We start from the raw sequence: 21,602 nt of genomic DNA, 5'->3' as shown, positions 1-21,602 counted from the left end.
GTCACGAAAGCAGGGTTGAGAAACAATGTCCTAGAGAAACCCTCTGACGCACACCCAGGAGGCGTGCAGACACCGTCCAGCAGCACCACTGCAGCAGCACAGGATACACCCTGCTCCAGCAGTGCAGCCAACACACACAATGTGAAAGACTCGTACAGCACAAGACTGTGCGGCAGTGAACATGACACAATCACAGCTACACACACAGGACACACGCTGCTCCAGCAGTACAGCCAACACACACAATGTGAAAGACTCGTACAGCACAAGACTGTGCGGCAGTGAAAATGAAACAATCACAGCTACACACACAGGTTGCAGCTGCTCCCAGCAGTACAGCCAACACACCTGTGTGAAAGACTCATACAACACAAGACTGTCTTGACAGTGGTTATCAAGAAACAATCACAGCTATACACAGGACCTACGCTGCTCCAGCAGTACATTAACTTACCACAATGTGAAAAGGCTAAGTACAGCACGGGCTGTCGCGGCAGTGAAAAATGAAACAATCACAGCTACACACAGGTTGATAAAAAGCAATAGCCAGAGGAAAAGAATTAAGGGTTTGCTTTTGGCTCCTTTAGACAAGGTCAAAACCTAGCATAACTGACAGAACTAAATGCTAAGACAAAGGTATGGGAATGATTTATTAAAAGTTCTAACTCTTGAATATCTCCACAGGAAGGAAATGGGAATGGGACTCAGTGGAGTACACAGGATGTGGAAGGTCAAGTTTCTGGTGTTTTTCCTAAGTAAAGTAATGGGTACCAGGACTGTTCATTGTCTTAAATTTCAAACCATATTTGCATGTACGGAACCGTATATTTTCTTTGAATACACACATATATATTGCATAACAAAATGTTAGCATTTTTCCTAAGGGCCTATACTGTAGCCAATACAATGGAAAATGGTTTGTCACTGAATACAACCTAAGGGGCTCTCGAGCTGTGTGATGGTGAATACTTGTGTTCCCTTGTCAGCCGAGTTGCTGTAGACTGGGTGATGGGTGACTAATGGTGGTGGTGTGAGTGAGATGGTGCATTCTTTCACCCAGGCCACATGTTTGCGGCAAGGATGGTTTGAGAACCTAGCCCTGCAACCTGTATCCTCCTCCTGCAGAAGGAGTGTTTGTCCTGAACCCACCGGGCTCCTTCTCCACATGTTCTCCCCTCAGCCCTTCCCAGCCCAGCCCCCTTTGCCCAGCTGCTGTCTCTCCTTCCAGCCATGCCTGATGGAGCTCTGGACACAGCTGTCCGCGCTGATGAAGTGGGGAGCGAGGAGGACCTGTATGATGACCTGCACAGCTCCGGCCACCACTACAGCCACCCTGGAGGGGGTGGTGAGCAGCTGGCTATCAATGAGGTAGGGTCAGGGCTGCGCGGGCAGAGGGAGGGACAGGCTGGGGCTACAAGCTGGACTCCAGCATGCTCATGCAGGCCAGATGCCCACAGTCCATGTTCCATGCAGATGCTAGTGGTGCTGGCCATGCACAGCGCAGTTTCAGCCTGCAGTCCTCACTTTGGGATGTGGTGTCAAGAGCACGATTTGTCCAACACAGGACTCCCTGTGCCCTCCTGGGGCCCACAGAGCAGATGCAATGCCAGCGTGCTGGTCCGCCTCATGGGGCTGTCCTAGTGAGCAGCTTCCAAGAGCCATCCCGGCTGGAGGAGTCCTACTTAGTAGAAGGGAGGTCAGGGCTTCTCCAGTCACTCCAGCCCCTGACCCTGCAACCAGCCATTTGGGCAGGCTGGGAACAAGGCGAGGGAAAAACTGTTTTCTCTCCTGACAACAGGAGTTCAGAAGCATTGCTGTTGCTATGACAACTGCATGCGAGTTGCTATGGTTTTGCTATTCCTACCCAAGCAGAAGAAATCCGGGAGAATCCTCATCCAGGCAAAACTGCTTCCCATCCGAGTTCTCCCTTTGCATTCCCAATGAGAGAGGAATCGTGATGCTTTAACACGCCTCTTTCTCACTCACCCTCCTACTTTCTCAGCCTCTTTTACTTAACTGGAGGGTGGTGGTGAACGTCATGGAAGTGTAAGCAGATGACCAGCACAAGCACATGCCCGTAGCAAATGCCATGTTCTCCAGTCAGGGAGTACTGGTGTGTTTCTGCTTCATTAAAACTGGACTCTGACAACTCAGGATCTTGTAGCACTCGGGTTTTTCCTTAAGAAGGGATCCATTTTGGAAGAGTTAGACTTTTCTGTGAATGAATGAGCTGGGGGGCTTCTCAGAAGCCAGTGAGGAGGGTGGTGTCCTCCTTACCTACTGGACAGAGGAGTGGAATCAAAGGCCCAGGAACTCCTCCCAGAGGCCCAGCTCTAGATGATGATTTAAAAGTCATTAAGGCCAGGCACGGTGGCTGTCGCCTGTAATCTCAGCACTTTGGGAGGCTGAGACGGCTGGATCACCTGATATCAGGAGTTCGAGAACACCCTGGCCAACACGGTGAAACCCCATTTCTACTAAAAATACAAAAATTAGCCAGGCATGGTGGTGGGCACCTGTAATCCCAGCTACTCAGAAGGCTGAGGCAGGAGAATAGCTTAAGTCTGGGAGGCAGAGGTTGCAGTGAGCCAAGATGGTGCCACTGCACTCCAGCCTGGGCAACAGAGTGAGACTCCATCTCAAAAATACAAATACAAATGCAAATAAAACGGTCATTAAATAATGCGCTACTCAAAACCCATGACGCATAAAGAATAAACAGGTAAACAAGCTTTCCCGACAAAACCTTTCTCTTTAAGTGACTCTCATAAGCTATTTGGGATGGAAGATGTTCTGAAATCGTCACCTGAAGCAGAATTCACAAGAAATCGTGCTTTTCCTTTTATTTTTTTTAAGTGATGGAGTCTCACTCTTGTCGCCCAGGCTGGAGTGCAGTGGCACGGTGGTCTTGGCTCACTGCAACCTCCGCCTCCCAGGTTCAAGCGATTCTCCTGCCTCAGCCTCCCAAGTAGCTGGAATTACAGGTGCCTGCCACCATCCCCTGCTAATCTTTGTACTTTCAGTAGAGAAGGGGTTTTGCCAAGTTCACCAGGCTGGTCTCAAACTCTTGAGCTCAGGTGATCTGCCTGCCTTGGCCTCCCAAAGTGCTGGGATTACAGGCATGAGCCATCATGCTTGGCCGGTTGTGCTTTTTCTAGAAGACTCAGGCTGCCTCCTCCATCTTGGGCTCAGTCCCAGCAGGGGGACCCCGAGGGGGTCTGTCAGATGTAGGGCATGGAGCACTGAGAAGTGACCGTTTGAGCTGGTGCACATGGCTGTGACACCAGATGGCATGAGGCTGTGCAGGGCTGATAGCAACTGACTGCACACACCCGGCAGGGTCGGCTGTCACTCAGTGCATCTCTGAGTGACCACAAGGATGACCATCGCAACCAAAGCACTCAGGGACTCCAGAAAGGTGGGGGCTCCAGGGCTGGCCTTATGGCTGCGTTGATCTTGTGTTTGCGTTTCATAGTTGTGTGTCTCCTACCTGAGGGTAAAATTATGGACTGTCACATCTTGCTGCTGGCAAGGAGGTGTTTTTTTGGGCTCTAAGTTCCTTGACAAGTTGTTCATTCTAAGATGCTTTGGCCGAGGAAGGCCAAGAGCCAGGACTTCTCTGAAAAAAAAAAACCCAAAAAACGAGGTTCTGTTATCTTTCTGAGGGAAAGTCAGGCAATTTAGATTTGGATTGTGTAAGTGCCTGTTTGGTCCTGTTGGGTTCAGAGGTCTCTCCTGGCGTTGGAGGTTGCTGAGCAGACGGGGTGTTGCTGGTATGCCTGAACGTTTAGGGTGCGTGTCCTTCCCCCTGGGGAAGAGGAGAGCACGTTACAGAGGAGAGCAGGACGTCAGGCAGAGGGAGCCCGTCTCCAGCGATGCTGCGGGCTGGTGCTGGGCAGGCTGGCTCCTGTCCCAGATGGCATCGACACGCCTCATGAAGGCTACCAGTGCTTCCAGATCCTCATGTAGAAACGCGATCCTGAGAAAGGCAGGAAGAAGGGCAGGCCCGGGCGTGGAGGCCTCTCTGGGTCCAGCACAGCACTGCAGCAAGGCCATCTCTGTGTTTTGTGGGCGGATGTGAGGCTGGAGCCCTCGCTGTGCCTGGCTTGCACCGCAGACTCAGAAAAGGTGGTGCCTGCCTGTTCGGAGCCGCCGGAAGCAATAAGTGGACTCACTCATCGGAAACTGGAAAGATAAGAAGTGAATGTCCCGCGACAGGCCAGTTCCCGGGCCTTCAGGGCAGCCCTCCCGCAGGCTCAGCCGGAAGCTTTGCTGGGGGTTAGTGTGACTTTAATATCTAGAGATGAGCAAAGCAACAGGTGTCAGAGAAAAGTCCTTACTAAATAATATTCGGCTTGCCCTAAAATCACACATTCCCTTCTGTTTCCTAAGAATCTGTAGGGGCTCAATTGTGACCCTTTCTTATCGTTTTGGGCTCTCGGTTCCTTGACAAGTTGTTCATTCTAAGATGCTTTGGCCGAGGAATATCTAAGATGTTTGATATCAGCGTCAACAAGAAAGGGTCACAATTTAGCTGGATGCCTCCCTCAGAAGGAGAAACCCCCTTGCAATCTCAGAACAAATGCAAACCCTCTGGCCTGGAGAGCGGCCCACCTGGGGCAGAGCTGCGAGGCAGTTTGCATTCCAGGTACATGAGGAGTGAGCTGTGTAAGCATAAAGCATATAAAGCACAAACAGATGTGTGTGCATGTGCTGTACATAAAGCGTGTGGATGTGTGTTACATACATGTAACAGGTGTGTAGTGAGTACTTGTGTCAGGGAGCCACCAGGCCCTAGGATGCACCCGTGCAGAAGCCCTGGTCCTGCCTGCAGGGGGCTGCCCACAGGCTGTGTCTGTGTGGGCCCCTGTGCTTTCCCGTATGGGCCGGAGGAATGTGCACACAGGTGCGATGTCTCGTTCCTTCTGCATTCCTTGAGTCACCTGTGCCCTGCCCCTCGTGAGTGTCCAGTCCCTGCCAGGCAAATTAAAGAACACAGATGCTGACTGTCTTTAGTGCCCAGGGGTGTACTCTCTTCTTCCAGCACTGGCCCCTCTAGGGCCTACTCCCAAGGCCATGGCCCAGGCCTGGGCCTGTCTGCCCAGTTCCTCGCCCTCCCCTTTGGCCCTCTTGGGCTGCACTGTGCCCCTGCAGTCAGGCCTGAGGCCATCCTAAGTCCCCTGGACTTTTTCTGAAGCTAAAGCCAGAAGCGCCTGTCGGTGAGTGTGACCACCTAGCACCCCCCGCCACCGTGTGGGCAGTGCTGCCAGTGCGAGCCATGATGTGTCCAGGGCAGAGGATGGCCTGGCTCCTGCTGGGGAGGTCTGGGGTCTCCCACTGCCCACTGGCACCTGTGGGTGGCAGCCTGTCCCCTGGCTTGCAGCATCCTGTGAGCTGCTCCTGCGCCACCTCATGGAGTGCCTAAGCCCAGCTTGTCTTCCAGCCTGGTGAGGACGAGCACGAGGTGTCTGGGGCACTGATAGGCATCAGGCTCCTCCATGGGGCTGAGGAGGGAAAACAAGAGCCAGGTCGGGCCTGGGGACAGATGTCCCCAGAGCAGGGTCATTGCCCTTGCTCTCCTGGCATTCCCCGTGAGACACCCTGAGGATGCTATAGGACATGAGGTCAGCTTTTGGCCACGCCTCATGGAGTCACCCTGACTTTCCCCAGGTGTCTTTGTCTGCCCTGGGTTCCTGTGCCGCTGGACATCCCTCCCCAGGCCTGACCTGGCTCCTATTCCCCATCCTGAGCCCCAGGGAGGAGGCTGACGGCTGTCAGTGCCGCAGATACCTTGTGCTCATCCTCGTTAGGCTGGACAACAGGCCGGGCTTAGGTGCTCCGTGAGACAGGGCAGGAGCAGCTCACAGTCCCTTGGGGCCGGTGCTGCCACTTTTGCACAGGGTTGCAAGGTCACCTGGTGGCCAGCCCCTCCAAAGTGGCTTTCCTCTTTGTACTCCCAAAGCCACAGCACTGGGGGCTCAGCCCTCATCTGCACCAGACACCTATGTCTCCCTTCTGCTTGCACGTCAGTCCTGCCACCAGCCTAGTTGGGACACGCCCCTCCCTGGCAGGAGCTGTCAAAGGGCCTAGGCATTTGCCTTGAAGCTTTTTCTTTTCTTTTCTTTTCTTTTTTTTTTTTTTTTGAGACAAGGTCTCACTCTGTCACCCAGGCTGGAGTGCAGAGGCGTAATCTTGGCTCATTGCAACCTTCACCTCCCAGGCTCAAGTGATCCTTCCAGCTCAGCCTTTCTGGTAGCTGGGACTAGAGGCACGCCCCACCACTCCTGGCTAACATGTGTATCTTTTGTAGAGATGGGGTTTCACTATGTTGCCCAGGCTGGTCTCGAACTCCTGAGCTCAAGCGATCTGTCCGCCTCGGCTTTGCAAAGTGCTGGGATTACAGGTGTGAGCTACTGCACCCTGTCTGCCTTCAAGCTTTTCTGTTGGGTTTTTGGTCATGAAACTCACATAGGAAAGCTGTTAACCACTGCCGATCCTGCCATAAACCCAGCTCTCTGGGATATAGAGGCTGGGGGCCCCTGGGCAGGGAGAAGGACCCCACTCAGTCCTCAGTCAGGGCTGCTTCAGCCACCTTCAGTCCTCCCCAGGCTGCCCTGCTGTGCATGGGGCAGAGGATGTGCCCAGCACCCAGCCAGGGCTGAAGAACCAAACTGTGCCTGCCCAGGCCTGGCCCAGTGGCGAGCAGGCTGCTGTAGACCCTCCAGCACTCAGTACCTGTGCTGGCCGTCCAGCTCACCGACTCACTGTGCCCAGGGCCCAGAGGACATGTACCCCCTGGGTGACCAGCGGTTCAGAGGCCACAGGTGCACAGTGAAGCCTCCACACATCAGGAGTTCTGAGCCACACCCCATGAGAGGACACATCACCATCTTGCCAGAGGAGTGCTGGGATTCGGGGTACCAGCAAGACTTTAGATGTCTTCTGATCCCCCCAATTCTCCTGCGAGCTTGGGGGAGCAAACCTTGAGACCAGCGTTTTCTTTTTGGAGCCCAGTCTGGCTCTGTAAGCCCAGGCTGGAGTGCAGTGGCCCGATCTCCAGCTCACTGCAAGCTCCGCCTCCCGGCTTAGGCCATTCTCACCTCAGCCTCGGAGTAGCTGGGACTACAGAAGCCGCCCGTCGCCCGGCTAGTTTTTGTATTTTTTAGTAGAGAGCCCGGGGTTTCACCGGGTTAGCCAGGATGGTCTCGATCTCCTGACCTTGTGATCTGCCCGTCTCGGCCTCCCAAGGTGCTGGGATTACAGGCTTGAGCCACCGCGGCCGGCCGAGACCAGCGTTTTCTAAAGAACTGGGCAGGAGCAGTACAACAGACAGATGGGCCCAGGCTGAACTTTCAGAGAGGCGCACAGCCTCTCTGGACACATCCCTGACACTCCTCTGCACACACGTGGGCACCTACATGTGTACGTATGCACATGCATGGAAAACCCCCCCCACACACACAGATGTATCCCCTTACACAGAGGTACCTACGCACATGCACACACAGGTACCCCTTGTGTACACACATGCACACACACGTGGCATCCTGTCTGCTTGATAGTCTTCAACAGGATGCTGACATTCAGGGTACACTCACCTATCCTTGCAAGGGGTTGCCAAGAGCTGGCCACACACAGAGATCAGAGCATACAAAGTCACTCCCATGGGAACACCCAGTCTCTGCACACGTTCCCACTGTGCGCCCCTCCCTGCCCTTCAGGGACTCTTCTGGCTCCAGGATTCAAAGCACTGAGCGGAGTGTTTGGCCCTCTCCCCTGCAGTCTTCTTATCTCTCAGAAGAACACACTGACTGTACCTGAGCTGTCATTCTAAGGGATAGAACGAGAGCTCTTGCACAAGAGCTTTGAAACCTACAGGGTTAAGGTTGCAGGCCGTGTTGAGTGGAGGCAGAGGAAGCCCTGGACGCCTGGCTTTTCCAAAGGAACACAGTGCTGCTCGGACACCGCGGTCAGTGAAGAGGGGCCCCTCGGCGTGGATCGCTTCCACCGGGGTTTAAATCCTGCCTCCACCATCCCTGCATTCCTGCGCGATTTTACGACTGAGCAGAATCCCTGACCTTTCAGAGCCGCGTTTACTCATCTGTGAAGTGGGGGGCTGCGGCCAACCCTTGTAAGGAATCAGAGTCCCTGGCCCATCCCGCCCCAAGGCGCCGGTGCCAGGCGTTTTGGCCTCTGTATCTCTGAAACGGGGAGGTCCCGGGGCATCCCGAGCGCCCCCGTGGCCATCTGTGCCACTGGCCAGCCCAGGGCCAGGACTGCTGTGCCGGCGTGGAGATTCCTGACCCTTTCCAAGGAGGTGCCAAGGGCGGAGCGCAGCGCAAGCCGGAGCCGCCGCGGCCCCTCCGAGCCTCTCGAGCCCGCTGCCGCCGCCCCCGCCCGCACAGCCGGCTTGGTTGCCAGGGCTCGGGGCCTGGGAGGCGCCGCGCGCACGGCGCCGCTTCTCGGGAGGAGCCCCAGGCCCGCGAGCGCAGGCGCCCCGCCTCTCCCCGGGCTTTGCGGGCCACCGGCTCGGCCCTGCGCGGCGGGATCTCGGGGCCGCACGGAGCGGGAGGCCGGGCGCCATGGCGAGGGCCCCACAGCCCCGGCGCGGCCCCGCGGCGCCCGGGAACGCCCTGCGCGCCCTGCTGCGCTGCAACCTGCCCCCCGGCGCCCAGCGCGTGGTGGTCTCCGCGGTGCTGGCGCTCCTGGTCCTCATCAACGTCGTGCTGATCTTCCTGCTGGCCTTTCGCTGAGCGGCCGCGCAGGGCGCCGCGGGGGACCGCGCCGGGGTGAGTGGCGGGAGATGGTCCTCCAGCCGTTGCCACCCGCGGCCTCCGCACTGGTCGCAGAGGGGAGGCCTCCCTTCCACCCCATGTGCTCACTACCAGGGCCTGGTCCGGGGGTGTCGCCGAGCGGGTGCCCGAGGGGCGTGGTGGCACGTGTGTCACAGGGTCCTTCTGTCCTCTGTGCCTTGTCGGGGGTGGGGGTTCCGCGGGGGAGGGGGAGGCCAAAATGGCGCGTCTCTGCGTGTAACCGAGGATGCGGGTTCAGCTGGGGCTCGCCGGCTGCTTGTCTGGAAACAGAGTGCATGTGACCGCTGGGTGAGCGACCCGCGCTTGCATCTTTGTGGGTTGATTCAGGTGTGTGGAAGACGCTGCGCATGTTACCTGCAGTTGTTTTTCCTGTTTTAGGCCTTAAAATACGTGGTGTCAGTCTCCCCACGGGCAGAGCCCCTGCTGCCCCCCTTGCACGTGGGCCCTCTGAAGCCCCCACCCCTGCTGCACAGCCTGCGGGTGTTCACAGCCGCCCCCACCCTGCGCGTCTGGTAGGTGGGCAGGGTGGGGAGGGCAGTGGCGGTCACAGGGAGCAGCTGGAGGCAGAGCCTGGCAGCATTGCCCTTCTGGAGGCTGTCAGAACCTCAGAGGCACAGGAGGGCATCCCGCTCCCTGCCCTGGGCTGTTTTAGTCTCAAATGTGCGCCTCTATTGGGACCTTCCCCCGCAATAGAACAGCCAGTTTCACAGCCCTGCTGTGTCTCAGAGTCAGTCTCTGCTTCCTGCAGGCAGAGAGGCAGCCTGGACTCCTTGCCCCTTGGGCCTGCCTGGCTCGTGTCTTGGCTCAGGTGCAGCTGTGCCTACCAGCACCAAAAAGGGCCTCTGCCCAGAAACGCGCCCAGCCCAGCGCATCGGAGGTGGAGCATGACTCCGATGTCCTACAAAACTGTCTCTGACCTCACAGAGCCACATTTTGTCTTGGCGACAACACAGTTTACATTCCTCCTAACTCTAAATTAGAGAACCTCCCGAGTATGAGGCTATGCAGAAGCTCTGCCACCCGGGGCTGAGATCCTTACATTGGTGGGAGGCACAGGTGATGGGAGAGCTTGCTCAGGGCACGCTCCCTCTGCCAGGGTGCAACAAGGGCAATTAACACCTCCTCCTCTCCTGCCCAAGGTCTTCCAGGTGACTAGGCAGGACAGGTGTGGGGCTTGTCCCTAATGGTGCCTGGAAGCTGGTCTCTCTGTGAAGCCCTTCTCCTGCCCGATGCCTGGTGACCTTCCCTGGCAGCTATGTGGGAGGCCATCTATGCAGGATCCAGTTCCACCTGCAGGGATGGGCAGCATAAAGGAAAGGGGAATGGAGGCACCAGGCTTTTGCTCAGGGCTCATTTAAGGGAACCTAGGGACAGAGGGTGATACCTCACCTGGTTAATATCAGGCAGGAACCTCCTGAGAAGTGAAGCGATGGGAAAATGAGCTGTGTTGAGTGTGTCGGGTCACTTCCTCACAGCCTGTGTCACAGACCCCAGGTCAGGGCCATGTCACCTACAGCTCATGTTCTCACTGGCATCCCCAGGCCACCATGTCTGCTTCCTTCTTTCCCTGGGGCCTCATCCTTCAGGGCCTCAGCGGGGTGAGCCAGCTCCCCACCGTGGCAGGCAGGGTCCTACCATATGGTCACCTGAGCCCTCCTGTCTCATCCCATCTGAGTGGCAGCGGCAGCTCATGATCTGGAGGCCACCTGCAGAAGGTCTTTGTGGCTGGGAATGAGAGCAGTGGCCCCCTGTGGAGGCCTGCTGCCCCCAGGAATAACCCGGGGCTCTGTGCCTGGGACCCCGCGGGGGCCTCTGGAGGTCTGCAGCCCCCCGGTGGCTGCCACACTGTGAGGGTTCCTGTGCTCACAGGCCCATGGATCACTCTGAGGAGGGCTTCCATCAGGATTGGAGCAGGTTTTGCCCCTAGGAAAGAGGAGGTTTGTCCTTCCCTGAACTTGCTTGCTCAGGAGCCCTGGAGGAAAGCACCATCCCAAGCAGGCTGTGGAGCTTCAGTGCTCCAGTGGCCAGCCCCAGCCCTCACCCTGCCCACTCAGGCACAGGCCTCTTAGCTGGAACACAGGACTGGCCCCACTCTTGGTTTCCATGTTGAGGTGAGGATTCACACAGTGCTTAGGGAGCACCCGGTGAAGTGAAGGGAGGGCTCCTGGGATAGGGGCAGCTCAGAGGAGGGCCTATTTGTGACATTCCCATCCTCGACCACCTAGCCAGGCCCACAGCTATGACAGCCAGTGCCAACACCTGGTTCCAGCAGGGAGGGGCGTGGACCTCACCTCCTGTAAGGCCCCAGCCCACTCCTTTCCTGCCCTAAGACCCTAGAAGTGCTCATCATTCAGGGAGCAGAAACAGATCCCATGTTAGGAGAAAGCAGGGGTCAGCCTCATGGCGTGCGAGGGCTGCCTGGGAGGGGCAGGGGAGCGCGGCTCCGATGTCTCAGTCCACACCACTCTGGAGCAAGGCACCATGCTGGTTATTTGAGCAGAGAGAAGCGTGTGAAGGATGGTCAGCTAGGTATAACGTGGTTGACTGGGCAGCACTGCACAACGCAGTCCCGAAGTGCCTGTCACAGGTAGCAGTTGCAAAACGTTCCTACTTCTCCTGGAACCTGGGAAATAAAGGAAAGAGGCTGGAATAACTCGAACTTAGGATCCCAGGGCTTGGGACCTAGAGCTCTAAGAAGGGGCATTGGTCAGCTGGTGTTGGCATCTCTGGGGCTTGGGGTGGGAGCAGGGGTGCCATGAGGTTGGTTCTGCAAGTGTTGAAAAACAGCAAACAAGCTCCAGTCACTCCAATGGCAGGGCACTGTCTACCTGGATGAAGGGGCATTGTGGTTGGTGGCTGACCTCACAGGCAGTGCTCATCCGCAAGAAGCCCACAGGAGGGTACCAACCCCAAGCCCCTCCCTCCCCTCCTGCAGCGCCTTGCAGCCCAGGCTCCCTCTCCTGTAGCTCCTCAGCCTCCCAGCCCAGCTCCCTCTCTCCCCAGCCTTGTGCCCAGCTCCCCTCCCTCCCAGCCCAGCTTCTCCTCCCTCCCAGCCTCAGCCCCCAGGTCTCCCTCCCCAGAAGCTCCTTGTAGTCTCCCCAGGGTTCCCTCCCTCCCAGCCTTGTGCCCAGCTCCTCTCCTGTGCCCAGGCCCTCCCTCCCAGGCCTTGCAGCCCAGTCTCTCTCCCAGCTCCCAGTAGCTCCCAGCCCAGCTCCCTCTCCCTCCCAGCCTTAGCCCCTCAGCCCCTCCCTCCTCCCAGCCTTGCAGCCCCTAGCCCCCTCCCAGCCTTGTAGCCCCTAGGGCCCTCCCCTTCCTAGAAGGGCTGCCTTTAGAAGCCCAGCTCCTCCCTCCTGTGCCTTAGGAGTCTCCCCAGGGTCAGTCCTCCCAGAAGGCCTTAGTCCCGAATTCTCCCTCTCCTCTGTGCCTTGTAACTCCCTCAGCCCCTTCCCAGCCTTGTGCCCCCAGGGTCGTCTCCTCCTGTGCCTTTAGTCCTTAGGTCAGTCTCCCCTCCCAGCCTCAGCACAGCCCCTCCCTCCTGCAGCCTTGCAGCCCAGCCCCTCCCTCCTGCAGCTTTGCAGGGCCCAGCCCCTCCCTCCTTGCAGCCTTGCAGCCCTCAGCCCCTCCCTCCTGCAGCCTTGCATCACCCAGCCCCTCCTTCTTGCAGCCCTCAGCCCCTCCCTCCTACAGCCTTGCAGCCCCCAGGAGTGCTGGGTTGGGAATACTAACAGGGAGCAGTTGACAGTCCTAGCGACAGGATCAGATTCTGTGGTCAGTTCACTTCTGGCTCCATCACTGAGCCTTGATAATCTAGACATGCCCAGAACACAGCCCCTGCCCCAGGAAAGCCCTGCTCCTGTCAGAGGCAGCCTTGTCCGCTCCTCTGTAAAGGAGTCAGAATCCCCTCTTCCTAGGGCTGCTGAGGGAGTGGAGACAGAGAGCAGGGAGGCCCAGGCAGCTACCCCCACTGACCCGCCTGCCCGTGGCTCTCTCGGCAGCTCATCAGCGATGGCAGTGTGGTGTGCGCTGAAGCACTCTGGGACCATGTCACCATGGACGACCAGGAGCTGGGTTTCAAAGCTGGGGATGTCATCGAAGTGATGGATGCCACCAACAGAGAGTGGTGGTGGGGCCGGGTCGCCGACTGTGAGGGCTGGTTTCCAGCCAGCTTCGTTCGGGTATGGTTCCAGCCTGAGCTTCTCCCAAGTTGGGCCCATGAAAAGCTACCTGGTTCTGCAGAGAAATCCAAGCCCAAAACAGCTCTGGCATCCAAGGTGCAGAGCGCTGGGTGGTGGGTGTCGGGGCGCAGTGCCACAGCCTTCCTCTTCCTCAAGAGCCACTATTCCTGCTCCCTCCCCGCTTCTGGTGAGCCCTGGGCGACCCGAAAGGAGAGCAGTTCAGAAATGAGTGTGTGCAGACACTAGGCACCCCTCTGCGATACCCCCACAACTCCAGGTGCTAGACATTTCCCAAGCCCTGAGGAGCCCTGATAGAGGACTGCTCACCTCACACAGAGCCCCGGGAGTGGGAAGTTGAGGCACGGTAAAGTCATTAGCCCTGGAGATAGCAGAGAGGGGACCCGGATTCCATCTAAGGGGGTCTCCGGTCTTCAAGGAAGGAATCCAGGTGCAGTCTCCAAAAGGCCTGGCTGAGGGCATCCAAGCTGAGGGCCTTCCGGCGGGGAGGTCTCAGGCCCTGGTGTTCAGATGCTCCTCCTGCCCCAGACCCCCTGGGAAACTGTCCACTCGGCACCCCAAGCCTTTCCCCAGGTTACAGGTTAGACAGCCAGGGGCGCGCCACCCATCCCCCTGCCTGTGCCCACGGGGACTGGTTCAGGAACTGCAGCGAGCGCTCCAGCCTCTGTGCCGGGCACAAGCAGGGTCTAGGAAAGAGGCCAAAGCGGTGTTCGGATCACACTGACAGCGGCTGCGGGCGTCGGAGCCACCATCTCTGGTCCAGGACTTGAGTGGGTGGCTTGGTGGGGGGAGTTGGCCGGCCAGCCCCGCGCCCCGTGCACCCTGCGGGGCCTCCAAGACCCGGTTCTCGCCCCTGCGGCGCAGGGCGCGGGGCGCTGCTCCGAGGGATGCGGGGCACTGACCGGTCGCGCGTGGCCTGCAGCTGCGGGTGAACCAGGACGAGCCCGCGGACGACGAGGCCCCTCGGGCCAGGGACGGCGGGGCGGAGGACGGCGGGGCGGAGGCGCAGAGCAGCAAGGACCAGATGCGGACCAACGTCATCAACGAGATTCTCAGCACCGAGCGGGACTACATCAAGCACCTGCGCGACATCTGCGAGGTGAGGCCCGGCCGGCGGGTGGGGCAGGGGCCGGTCGGGGGAGGCCGGGGCCGGTCTGGGGAGGCCTGACTGCGTGCGCCCGCAGGGCTACGTCCGGCAGTGCCGCAAGCGCGCAGACATGTTCAGCGAGGAGCAGCTGCGCACCATCTTCGGGAACATCGAGGACATCTACCGCTGCCAGAAGGCCTTCGTGAAGGCCCTGGAGCAGAGGTTCAACCGCGAACGCCCGCACCTGAGCGAGCTGGGCGCCTGCTTCCTGGAGCATGTGAGTGCCCGTCACCAGCACGACCCCCGGCCCCTCCCTGGGCGCTGCGCTCACAGAGGCTGCCGCGGGCGGCAGGTCCCAAAACGCATCACAACACCTGGGCCCCAGCTCCAGCCCTCTATCTGCCTGGCCGCCTGCACCCTTCAGGACAGTTTTAGGAGGGTCTCTGCTTCTGGGTGGGGAAACCAAGTCAGGGAACGCTCCTGCTGGGAGCAGACAGCTGGGGCGTCCCCCAGGAAGGACTTGCTTTGGCCGACAGGAGGGCAGAGGCCTGCTGAGCGCCGAGGGGCTGTTCAGAGTGAGCTCTGGGGTTCCTCACACAGAATTTACAGCTTGCTTAGGCGGCAGATGGCGGCTGGCCTTTACCAAGGTTCACTGGGTCGCTCTAAGTGGACACCTAGCCTCACCTGGTAGAGAAGGGCCTTGTTTGGGCCCTCTTGGGCAGTCGAGTGAGGGTGAGCAGAGGATGCCTGTCCCATCCCACCCCCCTACCACCGCCGCTTTTGGCATTGTTATCCCGTCCTTAGTATCATGGATTTCACCCAGAAGGCTAACGTGCAGCCGGGACACTTGCTCATATTCTCGCCATTCCCACCCCTGGGTGTGACTCCATGTAACTTACGCCCCAGGGACATAGGTACACCGAGCCTAGAGGTGTACCTAGAGGGTACACTGGTTCCCTCTAGGCCCCAGTCCAGCTCCTGAAGGAAATGTAGAGGCTCTTGCCCTTCCCAGACATGCGGCTGGATTGCCTGGGGGAGCAGCAGAGAGCTCTGCTAACGTCCAGCTGTGCTCCTCAGCAAGCCGACTTCCAGATCTACTCGGAGTACTGCAATAACCACCCCAACGCCTGCGTGGAGCTCTCCCGGCTCACCAAGCTCAGCAAGTACGTGTACTTCTTCGAGGCCTGCCGGCTGCTGCAAAAAATGATTGACATCTCCCTGGATGGCTTCCTGCTGACTCCAGTGCAGAAGATCTGCAAGTACCCTCTGCAGCTGGCCGAGCTGCTCAAATACACGCACCCCCAGCACAGGTAGGAGGGCGCTGAGGCAGGGAGGCAGCCCACGCCTCTGCATGCCTTCAGTCAGCCAGTTTGAGCATTAGCAGTGCACTGCTGCAGGCTCTGGGGCAACACACAGAAAATTAGCCCTGTTCTGATGAGCTCCTTGCAATGAGGGAAGAGGATGCCAATAGGATATTAAGCTCTGCTCTGTGGCTGCCATTTATGGAGAAGAGAGGGGCTGTGCATCTGACAGTAGGATGTGGTCAGAGGGCACAGCCCCAGAGGAAAGCAGCTCCACACACGGGGGCTGCAGGGGTCCTCACCCTTTCTCTGCCTCCAGCCTGCAGCAGCCCTTCCATCTCTGTTCTGCCCCAGGGACTTCAAGGACGTTGAAGCTGCCTTGCATGCCATGAAAAACGTGGCCCAGCTCATCAACGAGCGGAAGCGGAGACTTGAGAACATCGACAAGATTGCTCAGTGGCAGAGCTCCATAGAGGACTGGGAGGTGAGGCCCGGGGGTGCAGAAAATTCCAGGAGGTCTTGGCCCCTTGCTTTAAAGTCATGCTTGCCCCTGAAAAATCTACAAGAGAGCTGAAGCAGGGAGCTGCGCTCCTGGGAGCTAGCAACAGGTGCCCATGGGGGGAAAGCCCATCCCAGCGTGGGCTCTGGACCTTCAGTGCTGCCTCCCCTAGCAGTCTCTGGCACCTGGTGGCCTCTTTTCTATGTGAAACTCCTCCCATGAGCAGCCAGCCAGCCCAGGAGAAGCCCTCAACAGAGGAAGGTTGTGTTCAACCTTCAGAAGTGTTCTGTCCCTCTGCCTTCAGGGGACAGGCCAGATCCCTGCTTTAGTTCACTTCTGGGACTCCTAACAGAAGGCTGCAGGCCCAACACAGCGTGACCAAAAATGCATCACCACCCATCAGAGCCTCCTGGTTCTGTTTGTCTGACTTGCACGTTTCCCCTTGCATCTGCCAATCTTGCCTTAGAACTAATGACGATGTTCCTGTCCCCCTCCACCCACCCCCACTTGCATCTGCCAATCTGCCACCTCCTGATCTGTTCCCGAGGGCTTCCTACCCACATGGGTGCTGCCACCACCAGGCACCAGCTATCAGGGAGAGAAATGGCCTGGAAATCAATCAGTATCAGCCACAGAACATTATGAAAATACAGATTCCATGGCCCCACCCTGGACACAGTGAATCAGAAGCCCTGGGGCGGGGCTGAGCAATAGGGGCAGTCAGTTGTGAGGCCCAGCCCTGGCTCAGGGCCCTCCAGGGTCACTCATCCCAAACAGGCCACCGCCAACCACTCCCAGCCAGGGCTTCCATTTTCAAGGAGGAATGAGACCAGGGCAGGGCTTAGTCTAAAAGTATGAAGCCCAAGGGTGGATGATGGACCTTCGGGTACTCAATGCATTTAGCTGGGAAGGGGGCCTCCTTAGAGATCTCAAAGGCTGGCCTGAGAGGTGAACCGCAGACACCTCATTCTTCTCTGGGGCAGCACCGTCCAGTCAAACCAGCATGTGAGCCACCTATGGAATCGTATACTACAGAGTAGCCATCTTTAAAAGGGGAAAAAAAGAAACAAGTGAATTTAATTTTAATAAGGTTTCATTTATCTCCAAAATCACATTTCAACTTGTAATCAACGAAAATATCATTAATGAAAGATTTTACAGTATTTCATACGAAGTCTTCAAAATCAATGTGTATCTTACACTGACACCACATCTAACATGGATTAGCCACACTTCCAGTGCCCAAGAGCCAGAGGCCGCTGGTGACAGGGGGCTCCTATTTTGCCAGGACAGCCAACTCACAGGCCAGACGTGCCACCTCTTCCCCTCCCACCGTGGCCTGGCCAGGAGGGTGCTGCAGGCAAGACCAGGGGGAGGTGCCCCACCCATGATGCGGGCAGGAAGTGGAGCCCACAGTTGGGTATGCTAGGCTCACGGTTCTCCTTGGGATCTTCCCAGGGAGAAGATCTCTTGGTCAGGAGCTCAGAACTCATCTACTCGGGGGAGCTGACTCGAGTTACGCAGCCTCAAGCCAAGAGCCAGCAGAGAATGTTCTTTCTCTTTGACCACCAGCTCATCTACTGTAAGAAGGTACCAGAGCTGCTCTGCCCTGCTGCCCCAAGTTGAGCAAGTGGAGGGAGGGGAGCTGAGGGCTGAGAGCAGCTGGCCAGAAGACAGGTGCCAGCCAGACCATACACGGGGAGCCTGGCCAGACCCTTGGGGCTGGGATGGGGTGGCCCTCCGCAGGTGAGCCTGGTGGCCCAGGAGCAGCAGGCAGCTTTCACAGTCTGACCAGGCCAAGTGCTGTTGAGAGCATGGTCTTTCCTGACCTGGCCGCTGCTTGCTCCTGAAGCTACCTCTTCTCTCCCTGCAAACCTCCACATCCCCTCTCTCCAACCCCAGAGTCCCCTGCTCGAGCCACCTCCCAGTTTCCTCTACGCTGCTGGCTTCTGCTTTTTCAAAACATGGCCCAGTGGCCTCGTGTCCATGAAGCCCTCCTTGTCCATGGGTGCTCTTTCCTGCGTGTGGTGTGAGCCACTGTCTTGGTCTCCGCACTTCAAAGACAGGGCCAACCCCGGGGTGGTCAGCACCTGCGCATTCAAGGAGCAAGGCCTCTCCACTCGTGGCTCAGCATGGCTGTGGGCTGCAGCAGGCCTGCTCTGCCCTCAGGATCTCACTATCTGCTGGGGAGGTGGAGGCGTCGCCAGCAGCCCCTCCTGTGGCTGGGGAGAGGAGGTGGGAGCGGCCATGAAATGGTCAGGGGAGCGGTTCAGCAGCCAGGGCTGAGGCCAGCATCTGGCAGGACCTGCTGCGCCGCGACGTGTTGTACTACAAGGGCCGGCTGGACATGGATGGCCTGGAGGTGGTGGACCTGGAGGACGGGAAGGACAGAGACCTCCATGTGAGCATCAAGAACGCCTTCCGGCTGCACTGTGGCGCCACAGGGGACAGCCACCTGCTGTGCACCAGGAAGCCCGAGCAGAAGCAGCGCTGGCTCAAGGCCTTTGCCAGGGAGAGGGAGCAGGTGCAGCTGGACCAGGAGACAGGTGCGAGACCCGGCTGGGCCTTGCCCCGCCCCTGGGGCCCACCAGGCACTCCGGCCTGCCCGGCTGCCTGGGGGTCAGGATGGCGCCGCTCAGCCCTCTCAGGCTGCAAGCTGTAGCGGAGCTCCAGGCACCTCTAGGTCCCAGTCATCAGCATAAGGCTTTGCCTTCATCACCTCAAATGGCAGGGTTACCTGACCGTATCCCATGATACAGTTCCTCCGAGTTTGGCCCCAAGGCATGGGTCTACTGACTTTTGGGGAGCTGCTTCACTACACACGCTCACATGCGCACACACTCCATAGAACGGGGTCCTCTGCTCGGTGCCCTGGGTTGCTGGGACCTGGGGGACCCCTTTCCAGCCAGCAAAAGCCTGGGAGAGCCTCGGAGTGGGCTGTGGGTACTGGCCTCAGAAGCCTCCCCTGCCCCTGCGTGCAGACGTCTCCCCACTATAACTTCCCTCCTGTCCACGGGCCCCCATGTTACCCGCCGCAGTGATCAGGTCAGCTCTTGGTCTGGGAAGGAGCCTCCACTGCAGTGGAAAAAGACACTAGACACAGAGTGAAGGTGAGAGATGGGCAGGCAGAGGAAAGACTCGGGGATCTTCGTTTTCTACCAGGGGCCCCAGGACAGGGCACCAGAGCATGCCCTCTGCCCTGGTTGGCCAAGGCAGGCTGACTGTGCAGAACGGGGAACAGTCCCTGCTGTGGCCAGTACTCAGTCCCCAGGACATGATGAGACCCCGGGCACCAGAGAACTGCACCTGGGGCCGGGAAGTGCAGTGCAAGGAGGACTAGGGCAGCGCCCTCACCTGTGCCCCTTCCTCAGGCTTCTCCATCACTGAACTGCAGAGGAAGCAGGCCATGCTGAATGCCAGCAAGCAGCAGGTCACAGGGAAGCCCAAAGGTAGGCGAACAGCAGCCCCACCTCCTCAGTTGCCCAGCCCTTGCCCTGCTCACATTCCCTTCTCTGACCCGCAAAGCCAAGCCAGCTAGCCACCAGGCCTGAGGGGGACCCCCTGCCCTTTGAAGCTGTTTGTTCCCAAAGGTTGGTAATAAGGGGCCACTGGGGAAGCTTGGGTCAGTATGTGGTTGACATTCTTACTCTCAACACCTTGGCTCCCCCAGATCAGGGCCATCGGTGACGACGCTTGTTTCCCCAGGGCTCCTTCCTGACAGGCATCGGGGTCAGGGTAGGGACGGAGCTGATCTCCCCATTTCTAGAGAGCCATGCCCCTGAAACATGACATGCCTTTGCACAGGCCATCCCTCTTCAGGCTGCTGCAGGAGGCCAGGCCCAGGCCAGAGGCCCCTGGCAGCCTGGGCTCTTGGATGTGGTCAGCTCCTGCCGTGTGGCAAAACTGCTCGGAAGCAGAGCCCTGGGACAGATCCCGTGCTGCCCCCAACAGCTGGGGTGGCACTCTGCCCCATGACTCTCTGCTGTCTCTCCCTGTTCAGCTGTTGGCCGGCCCTGCTACCTGACGCGCCAGAAGCACCCAGCCCTGCCCAGCAGCCGGCCCCAGCAGCAGGTCCTGGTGCTGGCGGAGCCCAGGCGGAAGCCATCTACCTTCTGGCACAGCATCAGCCGGCTGGCACCCTTCCGCAAGTGAAGTGGTCCCTGCCTGACGGCACCTGCTGGGCCTTCCTGCCAGCGGCCCCCAGTTTTTCTTCCCCAAGGCCCACTCCGCCTGGCCGCCTTCTGCCTGGAAGTGAGCAGGGCTGGGCTGGGGAGTTGCTTGTACCACCAGGACGTGCCAGGTCTGTACTCCTGTTGTCTTTTTCCCTGTTGCTGGTGCCGTGAAGAGACCAGCAAGGGGGCAGACCCCGCACGCGCCACACCCCCTGCAGCTTGGGCCCCATCCGCCCTCTGGACCTGTGCAGGGCCTCACTGTGGGGAAACCGCAGCTCAGCCCAGGCCCAGCTGGGGAGAAGGCGCTACCTGCCTGGGACCCTCTTCTCTGGAAACCTAAACCTCCCTCATTTCCTCTGGGCAGGACTCTCTGGCCTTCTGTGGCCTGCAATGCCAGGCCATGTGGCCCCTGCCCTCTAGTTCTCCTTCCAAGTCCCCAGCCCAACCAGTGGTGCCAGGCAGCTTGCCACTTGGGAGGGCAGGAACCAGGAATTCCACACCCTTGTGTCAGGCCTGGAGCCCGCCCTTCGCCTCCCAGCCCCTCTAGACAGCGCTGGCTGCCGGACACCCTCTTCACTTGTGTGTGTGTAGTGGAAAGGACAAGACGGTGCAGTCGGCTGCAGACTCCCAGTCGGGAGTGTGGCCAGTCTGCCTGCTGCTGTGCGGTGGCTCCAGAACCACCTCATTCCTGGTTTTGTTTGGATTTTGTCATCTTGTTTTTCAAACAATGGAGAAAAAGAATTGATTCTTGTTAATGACACAGAAGATTGCCTTACCCTCGTGAGCGTGAGAAGCCATAAGAGACTGAATTCTGTGGCTCAGCACGCAGGACTGACCCACAGCCCAGGCAGCGGGTGTGTGGAGACGGGGCCCCGTCCTGCCAAGGGGCGCCAGGATCAGAGCCAGTACCTGGTGAGCGGGCACGGAGCCCACAGGATTCAGCAGCACGGACAGTCACTCTTGCACTACTCCTTCTCCAAGCCAGAAACCACATTTAATTTCGTAAATAAATGTATGAAAAGTAACCTGGCTGCCAGCCCGTTTGCTGTGGGTGTGCGTGCATTCTCCTGTGGCTGCTAACCATCACTGCTGGCCTTTCCTTACAAAGGAGGAACGAGCCCAGCAGCCTCTAAAGGTGGGGTGGGGGCTCACCTGTCGCAGATCACACCCTCAGGGCTTTAGTGGAGACAGGCTAAGGTGGGGCTGGCGGCAATGGGGAAGGAGGGCAGGGCCAGGCCATGCTGGTGGGGATACAGGTAGCTCTGCCCTCCCTCGCACTCAAGACCCAGAAACCACTGCTTCCCTGTGTTTGACTGGAGCTGGCCCACGTGAGTTCCTGGCTGAGTAGTCGGTCGTCCGAGGAAGAACACGTCTTCCCAGGAAGACCCTGGCCACAGAAGCCAGAGGGGAGCATGCCGCTCCTTCCCTCCCTGTCCCACTTGGGAAAATGGTCCCCGGCAACCTGCTGCCTCCACCACACTCTTCAGCACTGCCAAGGTCACGGGCTGGACGTCATGGTGGCCTTCTCAAAACCCCT

The 21,602-nt window shown here is 58.6% G+C and overlaps 1 protein-coding gene across 1 annotated transcript in view; it reads left to right on the top strand.

Moving 5' to 3' along the window:
* ARHGEF4 (Rho guanine nucleotide exchange factor 4) overlaps positions 1–21,090 on the top strand; it is a 208,607-nt gene extending 187,517 nt beyond the window's left edge. The window contains exons 5-14 of the mRNA XM_017948007.3: positions 1,229–1,368; positions 12,809–12,988; positions 13,929–14,105; positions 14,191–14,370; positions 15,171–15,403; positions 15,749–15,878; positions 17,352–17,483; positions 18,196–18,439; positions 19,265–19,342; positions 19,894–21,090. Coding sequence (XP_017803496.3) covers positions 1,229–1,368; positions 12,809–12,988; positions 13,929–14,105; positions 14,191–14,370; positions 15,171–15,403; positions 15,749–15,878; positions 17,352–17,483; positions 18,196–18,439; positions 19,265–19,342; positions 19,894–20,045 — 1,646 coding nt within the window. The 3' untranslated portion in view covers positions 20,046–21,090. The remainder of the gene's footprint in view (positions 1–1,228; positions 1,369–12,808; positions 12,989–13,928; positions 14,106–14,190; positions 14,371–15,170; positions 15,404–15,748; positions 15,879–17,351; positions 17,484–18,195; positions 18,440–19,264; positions 19,343–19,893) is intronic.
* The last annotated feature ends 512 nt before the right edge of the window (positions 21,091–21,602 follow it).

Source organism: Papio anubis, chromosome 10, assembly GCF_008728515.1.
Source record: "Papio anubis isolate 15944 chromosome 10, Panubis1.0, whole genome shotgun sequence".
Lineage (NCBI taxonomy): Eukaryota > Metazoa > Chordata > Mammalia > Primates > Cercopithecidae > Papio > Papio anubis.
Note: the sequence above shows the minus strand (reverse complement) of the source record. Positions and strands in the feature narration are given on the sequence as shown.